The sequence below is a fragment of the Erpetoichthys calabaricus genome, chromosome 2, assembly GCF_900747795.2.
Source record: "Erpetoichthys calabaricus chromosome 2, fErpCal1.3, whole genome shotgun sequence".
NCBI classification, from domain to species: domain Eukaryota; kingdom Metazoa; phylum Chordata; class Cladistia; order Polypteriformes; family Polypteridae; genus Erpetoichthys; species Erpetoichthys calabaricus.
Window position 1 is genome coordinate 109,040,524 of NC_041395.2, and position 18,377 is coordinate 109,058,900.

Consider the following 18,377-nt stretch of genomic DNA (forward strand, 5'->3'; position numbering starts at 1 on the left):
GCAAAGACGTTGTCTATGTACAGATCTCTAAGTGATTTAATCCCAAATGTTTTCCAGACATTAAAAACTGCATATGTTTGCGATGGTTGAAAAAGGTGGTTCTCGTGCAGTGGTGCCACCGATAAAAGATTCTCTATCTTAAAATGTTTCCTACATTGGTTCCATATTCTGAGTGAGTGAAGCACTACTGGGTTATTAGTATATTGGCGATAATTTGCATTTATTGAGGCGCAAAGCAAGGAATATAAAGATGAACTGCAGGACTCTATTTCTATTGTAGACCAAGCCTGCATATGTTCATCTATTTGTGTCAATGTCCAGGTTTTTATATGTTTTATGTTTGCTGCCCAATAGTAAAATTGAAAGTTTGTTCTTTTAAATCTGTAGATGTAATTCGTCCATTTTGTTTGTGATGGATGTGGCATTAGTGAGAAATATACTGGGAAATGGTGGTTTATGTTGATGTTTCCTTAGCTTTACAAACAGGCCGGATCGACATCTTCATTTTTGCTTCCTGTATCTTCTTCACCTTTGTTGATTACTTAAGCCTACAACAGTCCAGAGAGAACCAGTTTTCCCTGCTATTCCTCCAGGATGTGAGTGTAAAATTTCGTTTGTAACAACCTGGTTGTGCTGAAATCCAATTTTATAAGATCTATGTGACTATACTTGAGATTTGCCAGGCTGAACTTAAATATACAGTACATATAAACATAAACACACAACGAGTACTGAAAAGGGAGAGAGTACAGCCACTGTGTCTGTGCGCGCTGCCATGTGACAACAGATGTGTTTAATTTCAAAGGCTTTTATAATTATAAAAGTATAATTACATGCTTTTGCCAGAACCCTATACCCTTAATTTCAGTTCATTCATATGAACCGAGAGGTCTGTAAAAAAACATCAGTTTGCTGACCCATGTACAATCACTGAGCTGAGGAAACTGTTTTAAATTTTTATTCTTGGCATAAATAGCACTCCACACATCTTTCAAGGACTTTTCCTCAGTTCAACCACCTCACAATGTTGTGCATCAGCAGTCCGCTGTAAGTTGATTCAACATTCTGGGACATGAAGGGGCCAAGCAGCTATTAAAGTCACTATTTTTGTTACAGCTGTCATTACATCATGTAGATCTGTGAATCCTGCATTGGATGTTCAATAGCTTCCATAAAGAGTATCACAAATCCAACCCTTTTTTCTACTATACAGGGAGCCACATCTGTTGTCACAGACACAACTTTAGACATATAAACATTAATAAATAAAATAAATAAATAATGTTTATTTATTTATAGGCATATAACATTTTTTGAAGAATGTTGCATATTTTATTCCCTGATGTACTTATGGGCATTGTTTCTAGCCTTACCAGCTCTTTTCTCAGTGCCTGACTACTGTAAAATCTTGCAACAATGGCAACTGAGCTGATGAGGTGACATCAGTAGTTTCATCAAGACAAATCAAAAAAAATTTACAATTATTTAAGTGACCTTTTAATTGATGTTGTACGTCGGAGATCATTGTCATCACTCAGTTTTTAATGGTATGTCTTTCAAGTGGTAAATCAGAAATATACTTAATAATACCATTTTTATTTTGCATATTTTGAAAAAAGGTGCACATTTTAGAAGGGTTTCTTTAATAAATTCTGCTTCACTGGTGGCCTTTCCATGCTGAGTTATGGAGTGAGTAATGATGAAACTTATGATGTTAAATTTTTAGGGTCTCTTAAAAATTTAAGGAACTTATTTAAATGACACTCACTGAAAGGTAGCTGCTGAGAAACTTATTCCTTCCTTTCATCCTCACATTTTTCCAAAAGCCAGTGATGATTTGCTTCAAAATGTTTTTTTACATTCCATAGTCTGCTTACCACTGTTTCATGACACAATAGGCATAATGATTTGCTATTTCTATCAATAATGCCATACTTCTCAGTCCATGAATATTAAAAGCTTTGACGACTTCCTTTATCACTCAATCGGGATTTGTTAATTTGAAGTTCCTCCACAACAGGACTAGAACATTGAAGAAATAAAAATTTACAACTTCTATAATTTTTTTAAGAGTTTTCACAATTTAAAAATCCATTTCTTCTGATGTTTTGTCATTCATTACAAACACTACAATTCTAATATGCACACGGTACCACATTTACATTCAATAAATGGTACAATTTCATAAAGTTCTTGGCTATAAACTCTGCAGGTACGAAATAATTCAATCCACTTCATACGAGCAACAAATGTAAAAGCAGATAACGTGCTTATTTTGAAGGCTGCAATTGCAGATATCACATTTGCACTTTGAAAATAAGCTCCCGGTGCAGAGGTTAGAAGTCAGTTGACCTGTGCAGCTGCTGTGGTGACAGATGATGTGCTGATACAGATGATAAGAATCCATTTTAAGCTCTGAGTGGTGCAGGGTCTCATATTTCTTATAGTTTTGTCCATTCAATTTCTTTGGTAACTTGGGTGTTGGTGAATACTGGCGTGCCACTCAAAATGTCATGGTGTGTCACCTTTGACACGTGTCATAGGGTCACCATCGCTGTACTAGTATATATACTACACTATAAAAACACATTTAGCACCCCTTGTGGACACTGGCTGTATTGTTTTCTTCCATTTTGATTACTCAGGGCCCCAACCACATTTCAGTGTCTGGTGTAAGGGGGAGCATGTCACATACATGTGAATGGGGAGCATTCTCAGGACTCGTATCTCTTGTAGTTCCACCATGAGCAGTGACAGGGGCTCAACCCCCTTGTCTGTAAACAGATTATTCGAAACAAGATGATCTGTGACCCAATCTACGTTTCTAGGACAGATTTTGTCCCTTCCGCTCTCCACTACATTTAAATGCCATGGCTATCCAGCAAGCACAGCCTCACTAATGGACTCATGTCTGGAAAGACTATCTATATATGTCTGTATACTAACAGCATTATTTTTTCTCTTAAATACACAAGAGTCACTAGCTTGTGTACCAACTATATTTTTTCTTTGTGTTTTCTTTTACAGTGGTTACAGAAAAAAAGCATATAAAATCACTTTATATTTTCTAAATGATGCCTCATACATAGTCAAGTTCCATGTTGCAATTAGTGTTCCAGATATAGCCTCAGTGCAATCTCAAATGTGTGTCAGAAGTAGTTAAGCTGAGGACCTGGGACTCTGCCTTCAAGGAAGGTGACAAAATCACCCTGAGAACAGCGAGGGCCAAACTATCCCGCACCATCAGAGCGGTAAAGCGCGCACACGCCCAGAGAATCCAGGGAATTTTTCTTTATGACAAAGATGCACGGAGCATGTGGAAAGGTATCCAGGCTAACATTAATTACAGGACTACACCACCCACCTGTGACAGTGACACCTCCCTTCCAGATGTGCTGAATAAATTCTATGCATGGTTTGAAGCACAGAACAACGTGGTGATGAGGAGGACCACCTCTCCTCCTAATGACCAAGCATTAAATCTGACCGTGGCCAATGTGAGAAATACTCTACGAAGAGTCAACCCAATAGAAGGCTGCAGGACCAGACAATATTCCTGGCAGAGTACTAAGGGAATGTGCAAACCAGCTGGCAGACGTTTTTACTGACATCTTCAACATCTCCCTAAGCACCACCATTGTCCCAACCTGCTTCAAAACCACCACCATAGTTTCCGTGACCAAAAAAGTCAACCTCAATTACTACCGTCCTGTGCTTCGAGAAGCTCGTCATGAGACACATCAAGACCCTGCTGCCACCCTCACTGGACCCCCTGCAGTTTGCTTATCGCCGGAACCGTTCAACAGATGATGAAGTCAACCTCAATTACTACCGTCCTGTGCTTCGAGATGCTTGTCATGAGACACATCAAAACCCTGCTGCCCCCCTCACTGGACCCCCTGCAGTTTGCTTATCACCAGAACCGTTCAACAGATGATGCAATAGTCACCACTCTGCATCTGGCTCTTGCTCATCTGGACAATAAGGACACATACGTTCGAATGCTGTTTATCGACTTCAGCTCAGCATTCAACACGATTATTCTTCAGCAGCTGACGGAAAAACTGATCCTGCTGGGATCGAACACCTCCCTCTGTAACTGGGTTCTGGACTTCCTGACTGAGACCTCTCAGGCAGTCAGGATTGGAAACAACATCTTCAGAACCACCACACTGAGCACTGGAGTCCCTCAAGGCTGTGTGCTCAGTCCATTATTGTTCACACTGCTGACTCATGACTGTGCAGCAATGCACAGCTCTAATCACATCATAAAATTCGCCGATGACACGACTGTGGTGGGTCTCATCAGCAACAACAATGAGTCAGCATACAGAGAGGAGGTACAGCGGTTAACAGATTGGTGTAAAGCCAATAACATGTCTCTGAATGTAGGCAAAACAAAGGAGACGATTGTTGACTTTAGGAAGACTAAGAGTGATCATCTGCCACTGAACACTGACTGATCAACTGTGGAGGTCGTCAATAGCACCAAATTTCTGGGTGTCCACCTGGCAGAGAACCTGGTCCTACAACACCAGCTCTTTAGCCAAGAAAGCCAAGCAGCGGCTCTACTTCCTGCGTAGGCTGAGAAAAGCCCATCTTCCACCAGCTACTCTAACAACATTCTACAGAGGAACCATAGAGAGCATCCTGAGCAACTGCATCACTGTCTGGTTTGAAAATTGCAGAGTCAGGGATTGTAAAAGCCCTATAACAGATAGTGAAGACAGCTGAGAAGATCATCAGTGTTTCTGTTCCTTCCATCATGGACATTTACACCATACGCTGCATCCGCAAAGCCACCAGCATTGTGAATGACCCAACACACCCTTCACACTCACTGTTTACACTCCTGCCATTGGGAAAAAGGTACCGAAGCAATTGGGCCCTTACCACCAGAATGTGTAACAGTTTTTTCCCCCAAGCAGTCAGATTCCTGAACACTCATGGACCGGTCTGATATCTGATATACTGTATGTGTTCCTCTCTGCAATGCTTGCACGTGGTTGCACATGTTTGCACATTTGACTCACATGCACCTTGTTATATATTACGTGTTTTTATGCTATGTGTTGTGGATTCTTCGTTGTCCTGTGTTCTATGTAGCACCATGGTCCTGGAGGAACGTTGTTTCATTTCACTGTATGCTGTACTACTGTATACGGATGAAATGACAATAAATACTCTTGAATTGAAAACAGAATATTTATTGTCTCATTTTCATACATTGTCAGATCTGCCATAAGCATGCTGGATTCCATCATTGCTTCTTCCACTCTGTCCTATCTTCTTTTTTCTCCGCAGTAAGGAGACCTGGGTTCACTTCCCGGGTCCTCCCTGTGTGGAGTTTGTACTGTATGTTCTCCCCGTGTCTGCGTGGGTTTCCTCCGGGTGCTCCGGTTTCCTCCCACAGTCCAAAGACATGTAGGTTAGGTGCATTGGTGATTGTAAATTGTCCCCTAGTGTGTGCTTGGTGTGTGGGTGTGTGTGCCCTGCGGTGGGCTGGCGCCCTACCTGGGGTTTGTGTCCTGCCTTGTGCCCTGTGTTGGCTGGGATTGGCTCCAGCAGACCCCTGTGACCCTGTAGTTAGGACATAGCTGGATAGATAGATTGTTTTGTATTACTCTACTGATGTTATTTTCCCCATGGCAAGTCTGGCTTTGTGGCTAAATAAGAGTGAAAAATCACCATGTGCAAAAAGAAACAATTATAAAGGTAAAATAGCAGAAAAAGCAGAAAAGGGCCTTGAGCATGGGAAAGGCACTATATAAACAAAATGTATTATTATTATTAATGTAATTATGAAATAGTTTATTTGAAAGACTGAATGATAACATTATCTACTCTATTTTTATAAAATATTGTAAACATAATAAACATAAACAACTATGAATTGTAAACACAATAAAGAATAAGTTATAACATAAAAATGCCACAAATATGAATATGAAAGTGATTTTTCAACTGTGAGTTTTTGAGCCCACCCCCTCTCATTCCCCCAACAGAGTCTGCAAATCCCATTTGTGTTAAATTTAAGGGGGGGCATTCTCACCAGTTTCAAAAATGAATTTCAAAACCCGAGACCACATGGTTTTGAGACGCAGATAGTGGTGAAACTGTCCTGGTCCCAGTTGTCTGGAATTCTATCATGGTAAGCTGCCCATTTAAGCCTTATCATCTTCCTCGATTATATATACATATATCTTAGCAACATATTCATTTTTTTTGTTTTGTAAAGCAAATAATATGTGGCTATCAATTAACCTGTTCTGCTCCCCATGCACATTTTTACAGTTTATAGCTAGATACATACACACATCACAGCCACAGCTAGGACTATAAAAGTCTGTCAGTTTTCCACATTATCTGATGCATTATAATATCAAAAATAATTTTTTGCATTTTCTCTTTGATTCTGTTTCCATCTACAACTTATGCACATGGGTTTACAATTATATGTGGAATGTGTGTGACACATTTAATTAATAAATTGAGACAATAATATACTAAGGATTACAGAACTATGCAAATTGCAAACATCTTGTAAAGTAAATCTAAAACTTTCAGATAGTGGAAAAAAAAGGGAAGTAGCTACCTGAAATCTGACTCCTGTCTGGTTGTTCCAATTACGAATGGGACATCATTATATTCAGAAAAATTTTGCTCCCACATCTGGAAGGGTGCAGCTGGAAGAACATAACCATCCACTACTGCAACTGCCCCATCAAAACGTCCCTTTATGGGTAAGTCAGTAAGATCCTCTGCAGCCCAGAAAGGGTATTCAAACCAAGGAACAGCCTGCATTAAAATAGTAGTTACTGACACAAGATATCCTTCTGCTATAAAAAAAGCTAAGACAGAGCTGCTAAGGAACATCAAACTTCTACGAAAGTCACACTGAAGAAACAGAGTGCACCCCTCGTAACAATGCTAAATATAATCTATTAAATTTTAGTCTAAATAGTTCCTTTCATAAAATGTCCTAAATTTCTTTTACTTCAGAGAAGCATTACAGATGCAGACCACAAAAAAACATTACAAATCTAATCCATTTTATCCCCATTTTTGTTGACATTAATTCTTTCCTTTTGCTAAAACCTATTCTTTGTTAACCCCAAGTGTCACTTGGGCTGGGAACTCTATGTAAACACAGCTAAGCCCAAATGTCTCTCAGGTTAAGCTGTTATGATCCAATGTAAAGTATTAAATGCAAACAACGCCTGGAACAGTATTCTGTTGCAAACTCATGCTACAAAAAAAAAAAAAAAAAGAATATTTCTATGCATTTTGCGCACTCTACCAATATGCATGAATGAGGCAGAGCCTTCATCCAAAACACATAATGGCATGTAAACAACAAGCTGTAAATCCAGTTTAACAACAAACTGAAACTGAACCATTAGTGAATCAAGCAAAATTGATTACAATGTGAATTGGTCATCACACATTGACACAGACCAAACTGCTGTGATGAGCCTGGCGACTTTAAGTCATGTAAAGCTCCAGCATGCAGCATATTTGTACCAAAAATGCAAAATCGTTGTGGTCAAACGGAAAAACAATAAAGACATGAGTCCCATAAGCATTATCTACAATGCAGCAACTGTCAATGTTCATACTGGCGGAAATGTGGAAGTAATTAAGCCTTGCGCTGTGGTAGCCTACAATAACATAATGTGGTTGCCATTGTGTGGATCAGGCACTGAAGATCGACCCTCTCATGTGCAAGCAAAAGAAAAACATAACACATGGAGGATGTAGATTTAGTATACATTAGACAGCAGTGGACACTAGACATACCTTTTCTATTGTATTTATGTTCATATTTTGATATCACTGTACAACAAAGTTTTTGCTTCTTGAACATGTTGGGTGTTTCTTCTAGATTTTTGGGTGCTGATCACGAAAATCACATCAAAATTTACCCATCACGTACCATTTCAGTTTTGTCATGATTTTTTCTTATATTTGTATCAAAACATTTTCGCTCCCATAAGTGACTTAACAACGGTTTGTGCAGCCTGGGCATATCCAGCCATGGAAGCAGGCCAGGTTGGAAGCTGTTCTGTGGAAGTTGACATCCTGGGCATGCCTGGGCAGGTCTAAACAAGCTTGACGCTGTCTCAGCATGCTATAAAGGTGGCTTGCATACACCGATCCTGCTCATTTGGTTAATATAAATAGTCAGTGTGTATGTATAGTATCAGTATAGTAAAGTATAGTATCTGTAGCAATATAACAGTAAGTAAGCTTGATGCTATAGACGTTTTGGTGTTGGGTGATATGCCTTGTCAATGTCATAACAGCCACGATACATTCTGCTATATCTGTGGAGAATATACACTTGTGCCTCAGAGACGTTGGATGACTGCTCTTGTGAAGAAAGCTTATCATCTGTATTTCGACTGTAAAATTGGTGATCAAGACAAGGAATGGGCGCCTCACATTTGCTGTGCGACATGTGCTGTCAGTCTGAGAGCCTGGCTCAGAGGCAATCGAAAGACGATGCCGTTTGCTGTTCTGATGATATGGCGAGAACAGAAAGACCATGTGACAGACTGCTTGACTAATGTGTCTGGTTTCTCTGCCAAAAACAAATGTGCCACATGACGACAGTCTTCCAATTCCGAAACCACCAGAGGATTGGACCTTAGACGAACCAGATGAAGAAACTGCAATGCAGGGTACTGACAGTGACATTGACCCGGATTTTGAACTGTGCTCATCAGGTGATCCACATCTGATAACACAGTCCGAATTGAACTAATTTGGTCAGAGATTTGCGTCTGTCAAAAGCAAAAGCCGAGCTACTGGGTTCAAGATTGCAGGAATGGTGTTTGCTGTCACCAGGTACAAAAATTTCTGTGTTTCGAGGCCGACATCATGATATAACCAAATTTTTTTACACAAGTTGACAGTCTCTGTTTTTGTTGTGACATTGAAGGATTGTCCTCGGCCTTGGGTTGTGATCACAACCCGGAAGACTGGCGTCTCTTCATTGATTCGTCAATGTTAAGCCTGAAAGCTGTTCTGCTACACAATGGCAACGTTCATTCTTCAGTACCTGTTGGCTATGCAGCACACATGAAAGAAACGTATGAGAATATGGAACTGTTGCTGAAGCACGTCCAGTATAGCAGGTACAACTGGAATATCTGTGGAGATCTTACAGTCGTTGCTCTGTTACTAGGACTGCAGCTCAGCTATACAAAGTACTGTTGTTTCATCTGTGAATGGAACAGCAGATAAGAGTCGCACTATTCTTGACAGAAATGGCCACTCCGTAACAAGTTAGTTCCAGGACAGAAAAATGTGGCACATGAATCTCTTGTCAACCCGGCAAAGATATTTTTGCCTCCTCTTCACATAAAACTGGGACTCATAAAGAATTTCATGAAAGCACTGAACAAGGAAGGCGAAGGTTTTCGTTATTTAAGGCAGATGTTCCCAACAATAATTGACACCAAGATCAAAGAGGGCATTTTTGTTGGCCCCCAGATCAGACATGTTATGAGTGACAAACGGTTTGAAGACCTGTTAGTTGGGCCGGAAAAAATTGTCTGGAAAGCCTACAAAGACGTTGTTGACAATTTTCTAGGCAATTAGAGTCCCAAACTACATTCAGCTGGTAGACAAACTTCTCAAAGCATACAAGACAATGAAGTGCAACATGTCACTCAGTATTCCTTTCCTCCATTCACACTTGGACTTCTTCCCCGCAAATCTTGGTGCTGTCAGTGACGAACACAGTGAAAGGTTTCACCAGGACATTGCTACGATGGAGAAACGATACCAGGGCAACTGGAATCCGTCAATGCTTGCTGACTAATGTTGGACACTACAACGTGATGCACCAGACATTGAATACAAAAAAAAATCAGGAGCTAAACACTTTTAATTCTGTTGAATTTAATAGCTTATGCGAAACATAAACGTGACTATTGACATAACATAAACGTTATTGTCAGTAAACATATAAATGTCTATTTCTCAGAGATCCTACGTGATGCAGTAAAACCAAAACTATATTTGTGCATACCCAGTAGGTACCTGTCAGGACGCAAGACTTTTCAAAAAAATTGTTGTGCAGTATATTTATAAGTTTCTGTTACATGTAACATTTTTCTTATTGAGAAAAATTCAACATTTTTGGCTTGTGTTTTTTCACTGGGGGTAAATATAATTCTAAGGAAGCTACACAATTAAGCAACTTTTTAAATGAATTTGAGCAACAGTGGATAGTTTTTAGATAAGCAATTGCTAAATGTAAATGAAAAAAATATGAATTTTTTGCTTCAACAATTTTGATTAAATGATAGAAAAATGTTCCATTAAAATATCAACAGTTGATATTCCAATACATATTTACTGTGGAGGGCTGCATATACCTGAAGCATTGGGCACAATCCAAGCCATACATCCTGCACAAGTTTAAAATCACCAGTGGGAAGTGGGTGAAGCCAAAGTACTAGAAGGAAACTCATATGGAAAATGAGAAAATGTATGAATTCTACACGGATAGTACTCTATGACATGATGTCACACATCACCAACAAAATTTGTGACCCCCTAAAGTCTACAACATACTACATGTATAAGACAGGGAAAAAGTAACAGTAAGACAGTACAATCGCATACTTAATGCAAACTGAGTGCTACTATGGACACTCACATATGGGGAGCCTTGGCCACAGGTCAAACAGATGTTTATATAGTAATTTAATGACCTGAGAGATAATCTGTTTGAGTCTGGTCAAAAATATTTAAACTATAATGGAGAAAATGCAAATGGTAATATGTGCATTTGTCCTGAAACGGTGCACTGCTCCAAAGACCAATTTTTCCTTTGTTGATATACGCTCTTAGCCCCCTTGGTCTTCCAACCTGACCTGACACTTAATACAAATGTACTTTTAAAAGACAACACCACAAGTAAATGTGTATTCAAAATTATTTCTTGTTAATATATAGTAACATGCAGATATGCTGATTTTTGAGGGTGGAAAAAGAGGCAAAAGTAAAATCGAACAATTAATGATCTCTGATCTTGGATGTTTTCATAATGGCTTAGATCTCTTTGATATTTATGATTACTACTATATTCACCGTACAGAAAAGTAATTTTTATTTCAAATTTACAACTGTAACAAACTTCAAATATGATTAACACAAGTCACACGTTGTTAAGTACCAATACTTACCTTCACAATTTCCTCTGCAGAGAGGGAACGCAAGCACTGAACATCCCAACAATTTGTTGTCTCCAAGAAGATTAGGTTGTCTTTTTCAGCCTCCTTTAATGATTTATTATAAATGTATGAACCACTGATGTCAATTGCTTTGTGAAAAAGACCCTTGGCTAAAGGGGACATCATTAGTGTCCATACAGATGTGCCACCTGTACGAAATATAGAAATAATATATCTTTGTGACAAAAAGCAGTCTCATATTCAACTTCTGAATAAATCAAGCATCCTTTACTTACCTGAACTCTGTCCAAATATGGTGACATTGGCTGGATCTCCACCAAAGGCTCTAATGTTTTTCTGTACCCACTGTAATGCTGTAATCTGGTCTAAGAAACCATAGTTCCCTGTAGGCAAAAATATCAATGAGAAAAATGGCCATCTTTACTTTTTATTGTTACATTGTTACATTTAAAATAGACCATCTCCAAATGTGTTATCTTGTATATTTGATACAAAACAATTAAAGAAAAACAGTATTAAGTCCATAATATAAATTAGGGATAACTGTTACAAAAACATGTAAAATATAATAAAAATAATTATATACTTAAAATTGCACTTCCATAAAATGTAAGTTAATACACTATTGTTTTACACTGCACTGTTTGCACTGTGCCTTGTTGCACTATTGTCTGTATCGGATGCCAACTGTGAAATGACCAATGCTGAAAGAATAAGCATTCCAGTTAACTAATTTCACCTGGCCGTTAAAGAATCTGAATCTTGAATTTATAAACCTAGTTGTCAAGCTTGGAAACATCTGCTGCCTAACACACTTAAAACACAAGTTAAGCATACAAACATAATGTAAAAAAGAACTTGTAACTGAGGACTTGTAGTGTTCAGATCTTGGGTTCTTTCTTCAACAACAGTTCAAAAATGCAGGTCATCATAGGGTAAAAACTCATTTACCATTTATACTTACTCAAACTACATCAATTTAGAGCCATCAATAAACATAATATGGATTACGTTTTGGATGTAGGAGGAACTCAGGAAAAGAACCTGGGTTCCTGGTACTGTAAGGAAACAGTGCTTTCTCCATTTTCTATCTTGGAAAACTAAGCTGGTTAGTCATGATAATATAAGGAATGTTGTAATTAGAAATTACTCCATATATAGCTTTTAAGCTTTATGAGAATACTCTGATATAAATGAATATAGATCAAATGGCCTTGTATCTATTTAAGCACTAAATTACCAACCTGAAACCAAGGTTTACATTGTCAGTGTTACATGGAGGAAGATATCACTTGTGGTGTGACATCAAGAAGCAGTAACAGATAAGAATAGCTTTAACTCAACATTTTGATATAGTTAAAATTATAAATATAAAAATTAAACTAAACTGAATTCAAAAGTGACATGTAAATGTGTTTGTAGCTGTCTGGCAGCTGCCTGCTGCCCACAGGATGGGGGTACAATAATAACAATAATAATTAATTACATTTATATAGCGCTTTTCTCAGTACTCAAAGCGCTATCCACACAGGGAGGAACCGGGAAGCGAACCCACAATCTTCCACAGTCTCCTTACTGAAATGAGAGCTCAATTGGCGTCACCAGGAACTGCACGGAAGCTGTTTCTGCGCAGCAGAAGGAGAGATATTTCTAGCTCAAAGCTTTAAGAATCTACTGCTGAGCGAGTCTTTGTAGCCCAGTCGTGACATGCTGGTGACTCGCAATTCCACAGGTGAATGTTGGACTCAAACACTGGTACCACTATACCATCTTTTACATTTCACACCTACAGAACCAGTCTAAACATTACTGAAAAACAATTTAACTTGACTGAAAAGTAAACACAGTGCATACAGTTATTTCACAAAGTATTAAAAAAGTTTTGATAATATTTTCCTGAACATGGAGGACATTGCTTTATATTGCAGTTTTTACAGCTTTAGCAATTTGTATTAGTCAGTCATGTCATGGTACTAATTAAAACAAATAATTTTTCTAAGCAAATCAGTCTGCTCATGAATATGTAAGTATTCACAAATAGCTTTTTCTTGCACTTTTCAATAGCACCATTGTCTTTTTCATCAAAATGTTTTTAGAAATTTCTACAGCAGATGTCAACTAAAAATTACTGGCCCAAAATAGATAATGGTGTTCTTTAATTCCAATAGAGATGAGCTGCAGGTGAGACAGTCTGAAGCCTCCCAGATTCAGTGACCTGAGACATTCTGTGGACCGTAAGATGATGCCCCTGTTAGCTGCATCTCTGCGACTCCGCCCATTTCTCAGGAGCCACTCCCCTATTTTGTCAGTGTACTGATGCCCATATTACATACCTGTCATGTCGATTTCAAATCCTTTTAGTTCCTGCTCTCAAACTTGTGGAATCGGTAGTTTAGTGGTCTGTGTATTCAGCATTTATTAAACTTCTGAACTATTGCGGTCTCTCAGTTCTGCATCCGAAACAAAACCACAAAATGGATGTGTCTTTTGTCACTGGTTATAACCATCCAAATAATCAGATTGCATTTCAGACCTTTGAATGTAATACACCGATCTTCACCCTGTCAAGTAAGAAAACCAGCTGCCGTGGTACGATGTTAGAGGCTTTGCCTCAGGTGCTGACATCAGAGGTTCAATCCCCAGAAGGGGAAGCAAAGGTGTGTACACCTGATGAGCTCCAATTAGGATGAAACACATGTACTCTTTGTGTTGTTTGGCAGGTACTGTATCACATATCTATGATATGATTCTCGCAACTGAGAGGACGTGGAGGATGTTTGCCAACCAACCACAAGCATTACCTGGTAGGTAACCACTCAAATAATCAGATTGTGATTCAGTCCTATTATTCAGACCTACACAGTATTATATATTATTTTTCTTTTTTTTGTGTGAAAAACTAAAATGAATTTTTAGATAAAGCAACCCCCTGCATTAAAAGCGTCTGAATCCAGTTAGTAAATTATTTAACTGTAGTTATACAAGAGGTGAAAATAAACGTTATTGTGTTTCTCACATGAACACAAAGAGGTACCGGGCTTCATAGTGTCTAAAGTACTTGGATCTGTTGGAGGCCTAAAAATATCCTGACTGCAGCTGAATGCTTCTCTGTGATTCTCCAATGGCTAAATGTACAAATATTAAGCTACAATTTAGGACACATCTTTCTATTTTACATTTGGGAAAGAAGTTGTACAGTTAACTGTTCAAAGGCAGTTCAACGGCACTACTGTACTCCTAGTCGATTCACAAATGCAGCCAATAATTACAACATACCATTAGCTTGTAAAACAACTGTTATGCACCCCTGCTCTTTAGGAGTACTTTTGTCTATATTTTGTGTACTAATTGTGCATTACATGAATAGCATTTGAAATGGTCTGTATTATGTAAATACTGCATACAGCTATCAATTAATACAATTAAAGCAAAGACAAGAGAGAATGAGCCACCAGTCCAATGCAGCAAGTCACAGTGAAAACACAGAGAACCGAGGAAAAATATTTGTCTGCCCAGTCCAATTTTGTAACATTTCTTAATTTTCACTGTGAATTGAGTCATAGCTTTTAGTGGACTACAGATGTCTAAGGGAAAAAAACAGTTTGTGATAATTTCATTTTATTTGTTTAGTGCAGAAGGTAATAAAATAAGCAATCATGTGGTAGTAAATGCTCTCCTAGTGAGCTCTCTGCAGTTAAAGATACAATTATAGACAGTTGTTTGACTACTTTGGGTCATCATTGGATCTGACTGAGGTCAATGCTCCCAAATACATCAGCTTTCACTTTAACAATCAATAGTGAAGCTGTCAGGACACAGGTTCTGGAGATTCACACCACGCCACAATCCAATCAAAAGACATTTCAGAAAACATCAGGAGGGGGCATAGGGAATATTGGTGTTTACCAGTCTACAAAGGTTTACAAAGCAATTTCGTTGGGTCTGTGATTTCTGTTGATTCACAGTCTAATCCACTCTGTATAAACAAAGATGGAAGTCAATCTTCCCAGGAGTTGCTCTTCTGCCCAAACTACAGCAAATGTAAAAAGAGCACACTGTCTTTCCGTATCTGTCCGAAAAACAATGTGTAAAAGTGTATAAAAGTCACAAACGCACCTAGAGCAACACTCTATGGATATGTGTCCCTCTCTCACTTTAATTGTCAAAAATCGATGTTTAAGGTTCTACCACCATAACGTTTTGGGCAAAAATAGCATTCTTGGCAAAGAGGTAAGGAAAAAAAAAACTGTTCCACACTAAAAAGATAAAAGAGTCCTCATCTGAAGTTTGCCAAACACATACTAATGGTACTTAGCAGTTCTGGAACAATGATATAGGGTAGGGACAGATTAATTAAATGTAAAACATTCTCCATGTCCTTATTATGCCACAGCATATTGGCTTTTCCATTTTCCTGCATGATCACTTACACAAATCTTTAGTATTATACACATGTGCATGCACACACAAGAAAAAGGATAATTACATTTTCCAGACACTTTTTGACCATACTGAAAGATTGATCATTCATTAGAAATGTACAATGAAGGAGGGTCAGTTTAGAAAAACACCTCTTAATTTGTCCAAAAAAAGGTGGCTTTAATAAAGCTAGTTTTGAATATGCTGGCATATTTCTAATTAATATTCAAATTTATTATGTATGTTTGGTCTTTGTTTTTAAAAAAGCACAATTTTTCTTGATGGAACAATTTTGTGCGTCTACATGAATATCAATCTATGTTAAAAGACTACAGAGTGATACTACAGCATAAAATTTAAAAAAAAAACAAAAAAACAAAAACAAAAAACAAAAATAAAAAAGTTGCAGCCTGCTACAAAAAGTCCAGGGGCAGAACTGTTACTGTGTGCACTTTATTAAACTAGATTTGAATTTATTTTTAGTAAAGATACAACATGTGGGAGTTCAAGAACTCACCTGATGTATTGGTTGCAGATCCTTCCCTCAAGATTTCTAATGCCAGGAACCCAAGCGCATTGAGCCGATAGTTAAAGCTGACAAATACAACCCCAGTCTCCACTGCAAGTTCCACACTTGGCATATAACCAGGTACAGAGCCATTAAGCATGTGCAAGTAACCCCCATGTATCCAGACCATCACAGGTAACTTTGCTTCTTCATTCAGAACTGGTGTCCACACATTCAAGTAAAGACAATCTTCATCTCCCATAAATGTTCCTTCCTTCTTCATCGGCTGTACTTGAGCACAAGAATTTCTGAACTGGGTGGCACTATAGATGCCTTTCCAGCAAAATTCAGTGCTATTGAGGGGAACAGGAGGCCGCCACCTCAAGTTTTTAAGTGGAGGCACAGCATAGGGAATCCCTTTGAATGTAAAGCCAGCGTTGCTATGATAACCCCGTACCACACCACAGCCAATTGTAACATCAACCAGAATATCAGCAGAGGGTCCTGAGAGATATGCTAGACAGGCAGCCACAAAAAGAAGAAGTGCAAGACTACAACAGAGGGCACAAAGAGTCTTGCGTGTTGGAACCATGCAAGGTAAAGTAGTCCTTGGTTGGTCAGATGAAGCATCTTCTTCTTCTCCATCTTCATTTCCATGGACAAGATGCTGGAACTCACTTCCATCCTCGGGGAACTCATACTCTTCATCGCTCATGATTAGTTCAGTCAGTTAGTTTACGATATCAGGTTAAAAAAAAAAAAAAAAAAGATCTCTGACAGTAAGAAGTATTCAGTTTAAAACTTAAGCTTTTCACTCACAATTCTTCAAATGGAAACAAAGGATGACACATTGACCAGGTCTCTCACCTATGGATGACAAACATATACAGTGCATAGAGGTTATTTATTAAAATGCAAAAGGTCTTCAATAAGAAAATTAATTAAATCCTTCACTATTTTTTTTTACAATTTACAATAACAGCGCTAATAAAATATTACACTCAAGAGAAATTTGTTATAGAGGCATAATGACACAGAGATTAGTGCTGCCGTCTCAAAGCTCTAAGAAGATGGTTTTGAATCCCAGTCCTGGTAATTGTTCTCCTTTTGTCTACAAGCTTTTTTTTGGTAAACCAGTTTACATCCCTTATTTCAAAGACAAACAAGTTAAATGTGGTCCCAAAGAACTGGCACCCCATCCATGGTTGGTTTGTGCTTTGTTAAAAAGACTGCCAGGACAGGCTACTTGCAATGCAAATAAATCCATCCAACCATTATCCAATCCGCTATATCCTAACTACAGGGTCACGGGGGTCTGCTGGAGCCAATCCCACCCAACATACGGTGCAAGGCAGGAAACAAACCCTGAACAGGGTATGCCAGCCCACCGCAGGGTACACACACACACACCCCAAGCACACACTAGGGACGATTTAGAATCGCCAATCCACCTAACCAGCATGTCTTTGGACTGTGGGAGGAAACCGGAGTACCTGGAGGAAACCCACGCAGACACGGGGAGAACATGCAAACTCCACGCAGGGAGGACCCGGGAAGTGAACCCAGCTCTCCTTACTGCGAGGCAGCAGCGCTACCACTGCGCCACATGGGATGCAAATAATAATGATATAAGTAAAAGTATATTTTCATGCAGTGCACATGAGGCTAACAGTAAAAAATGTAGAGATCTAACTTTTATGTTTTATGGATTGTTAGACCAATGTATTTACATAATGCAGGTCAAATCCCATTATTGGGAATATTCAAGTAACAAAATTTTCAGAATAACGAATACTTTTTGTAGTATAAGCATTTGTCCGGGCCAACAACATGTCAAATGGATTTCACTTTAAAGAAATGTTCATTTCACTATAACAAATGTTTTTTCGACCAAAAATGGCCAAACGTCCGCTGAAGATAATAAAGTGATGCAAAAAATACATAATGCCGCACCTACATTTTTGCTCAGTCTTGGGAAACCTGCTTTAGACAAAAGTGACAGTCTGTTGCAAAATTTCCAGTCCCGGGAAGTCTAGGCGAGGCTTGATGAGAGTGCAGGTGTGACATTATACACATAATCGAATTCTGACTCAGTGCTTCACTGAGCATCCACATGGGTAGTGTGTCATGTTTGGATACTGTACTGTTGGAGTTTCTTAGTGCTTCTAAAAGTTTTCTTTGTGATGAACAAAAAAAGTGAGAAACAGCGTCAGTTTACACTGAAAGAAAAATTAGGTTCC

The 18,377-nt window shown here is 38.6% G+C and overlaps 1 protein-coding gene across 1 annotated transcript in view; it reads right to left on the bottom strand.

The window, feature by feature from the left end:
* si:ch211-71n6.4 (para-nitrobenzyl esterase) overlaps nt 1-18,377 on the bottom strand; it is a 59,131-nt gene that overhangs the window by 24,244 nt on the left and 16,510 nt on the right. Inside the window, exons 2-5 of the mRNA XM_028794342.2 lie at nt 16,147-17,004; nt 11,486-11,593; nt 11,202-11,398; nt 6,596-6,798 (exon numbers count right to left, since the gene is read on the bottom strand). Of these exons, the coding sequence (XP_028650175.2) occupies nt 6,596-6,798; nt 11,202-11,398; nt 11,486-11,593; nt 16,147-16,852 (1,214 nt within the window). The 5' untranslated portion in view covers nt 16,853-17,004. The remainder of the gene's footprint in view (nt 1-6,595; nt 6,799-11,201; nt 11,399-11,485; nt 11,594-16,146; nt 17,005-18,377) is intronic.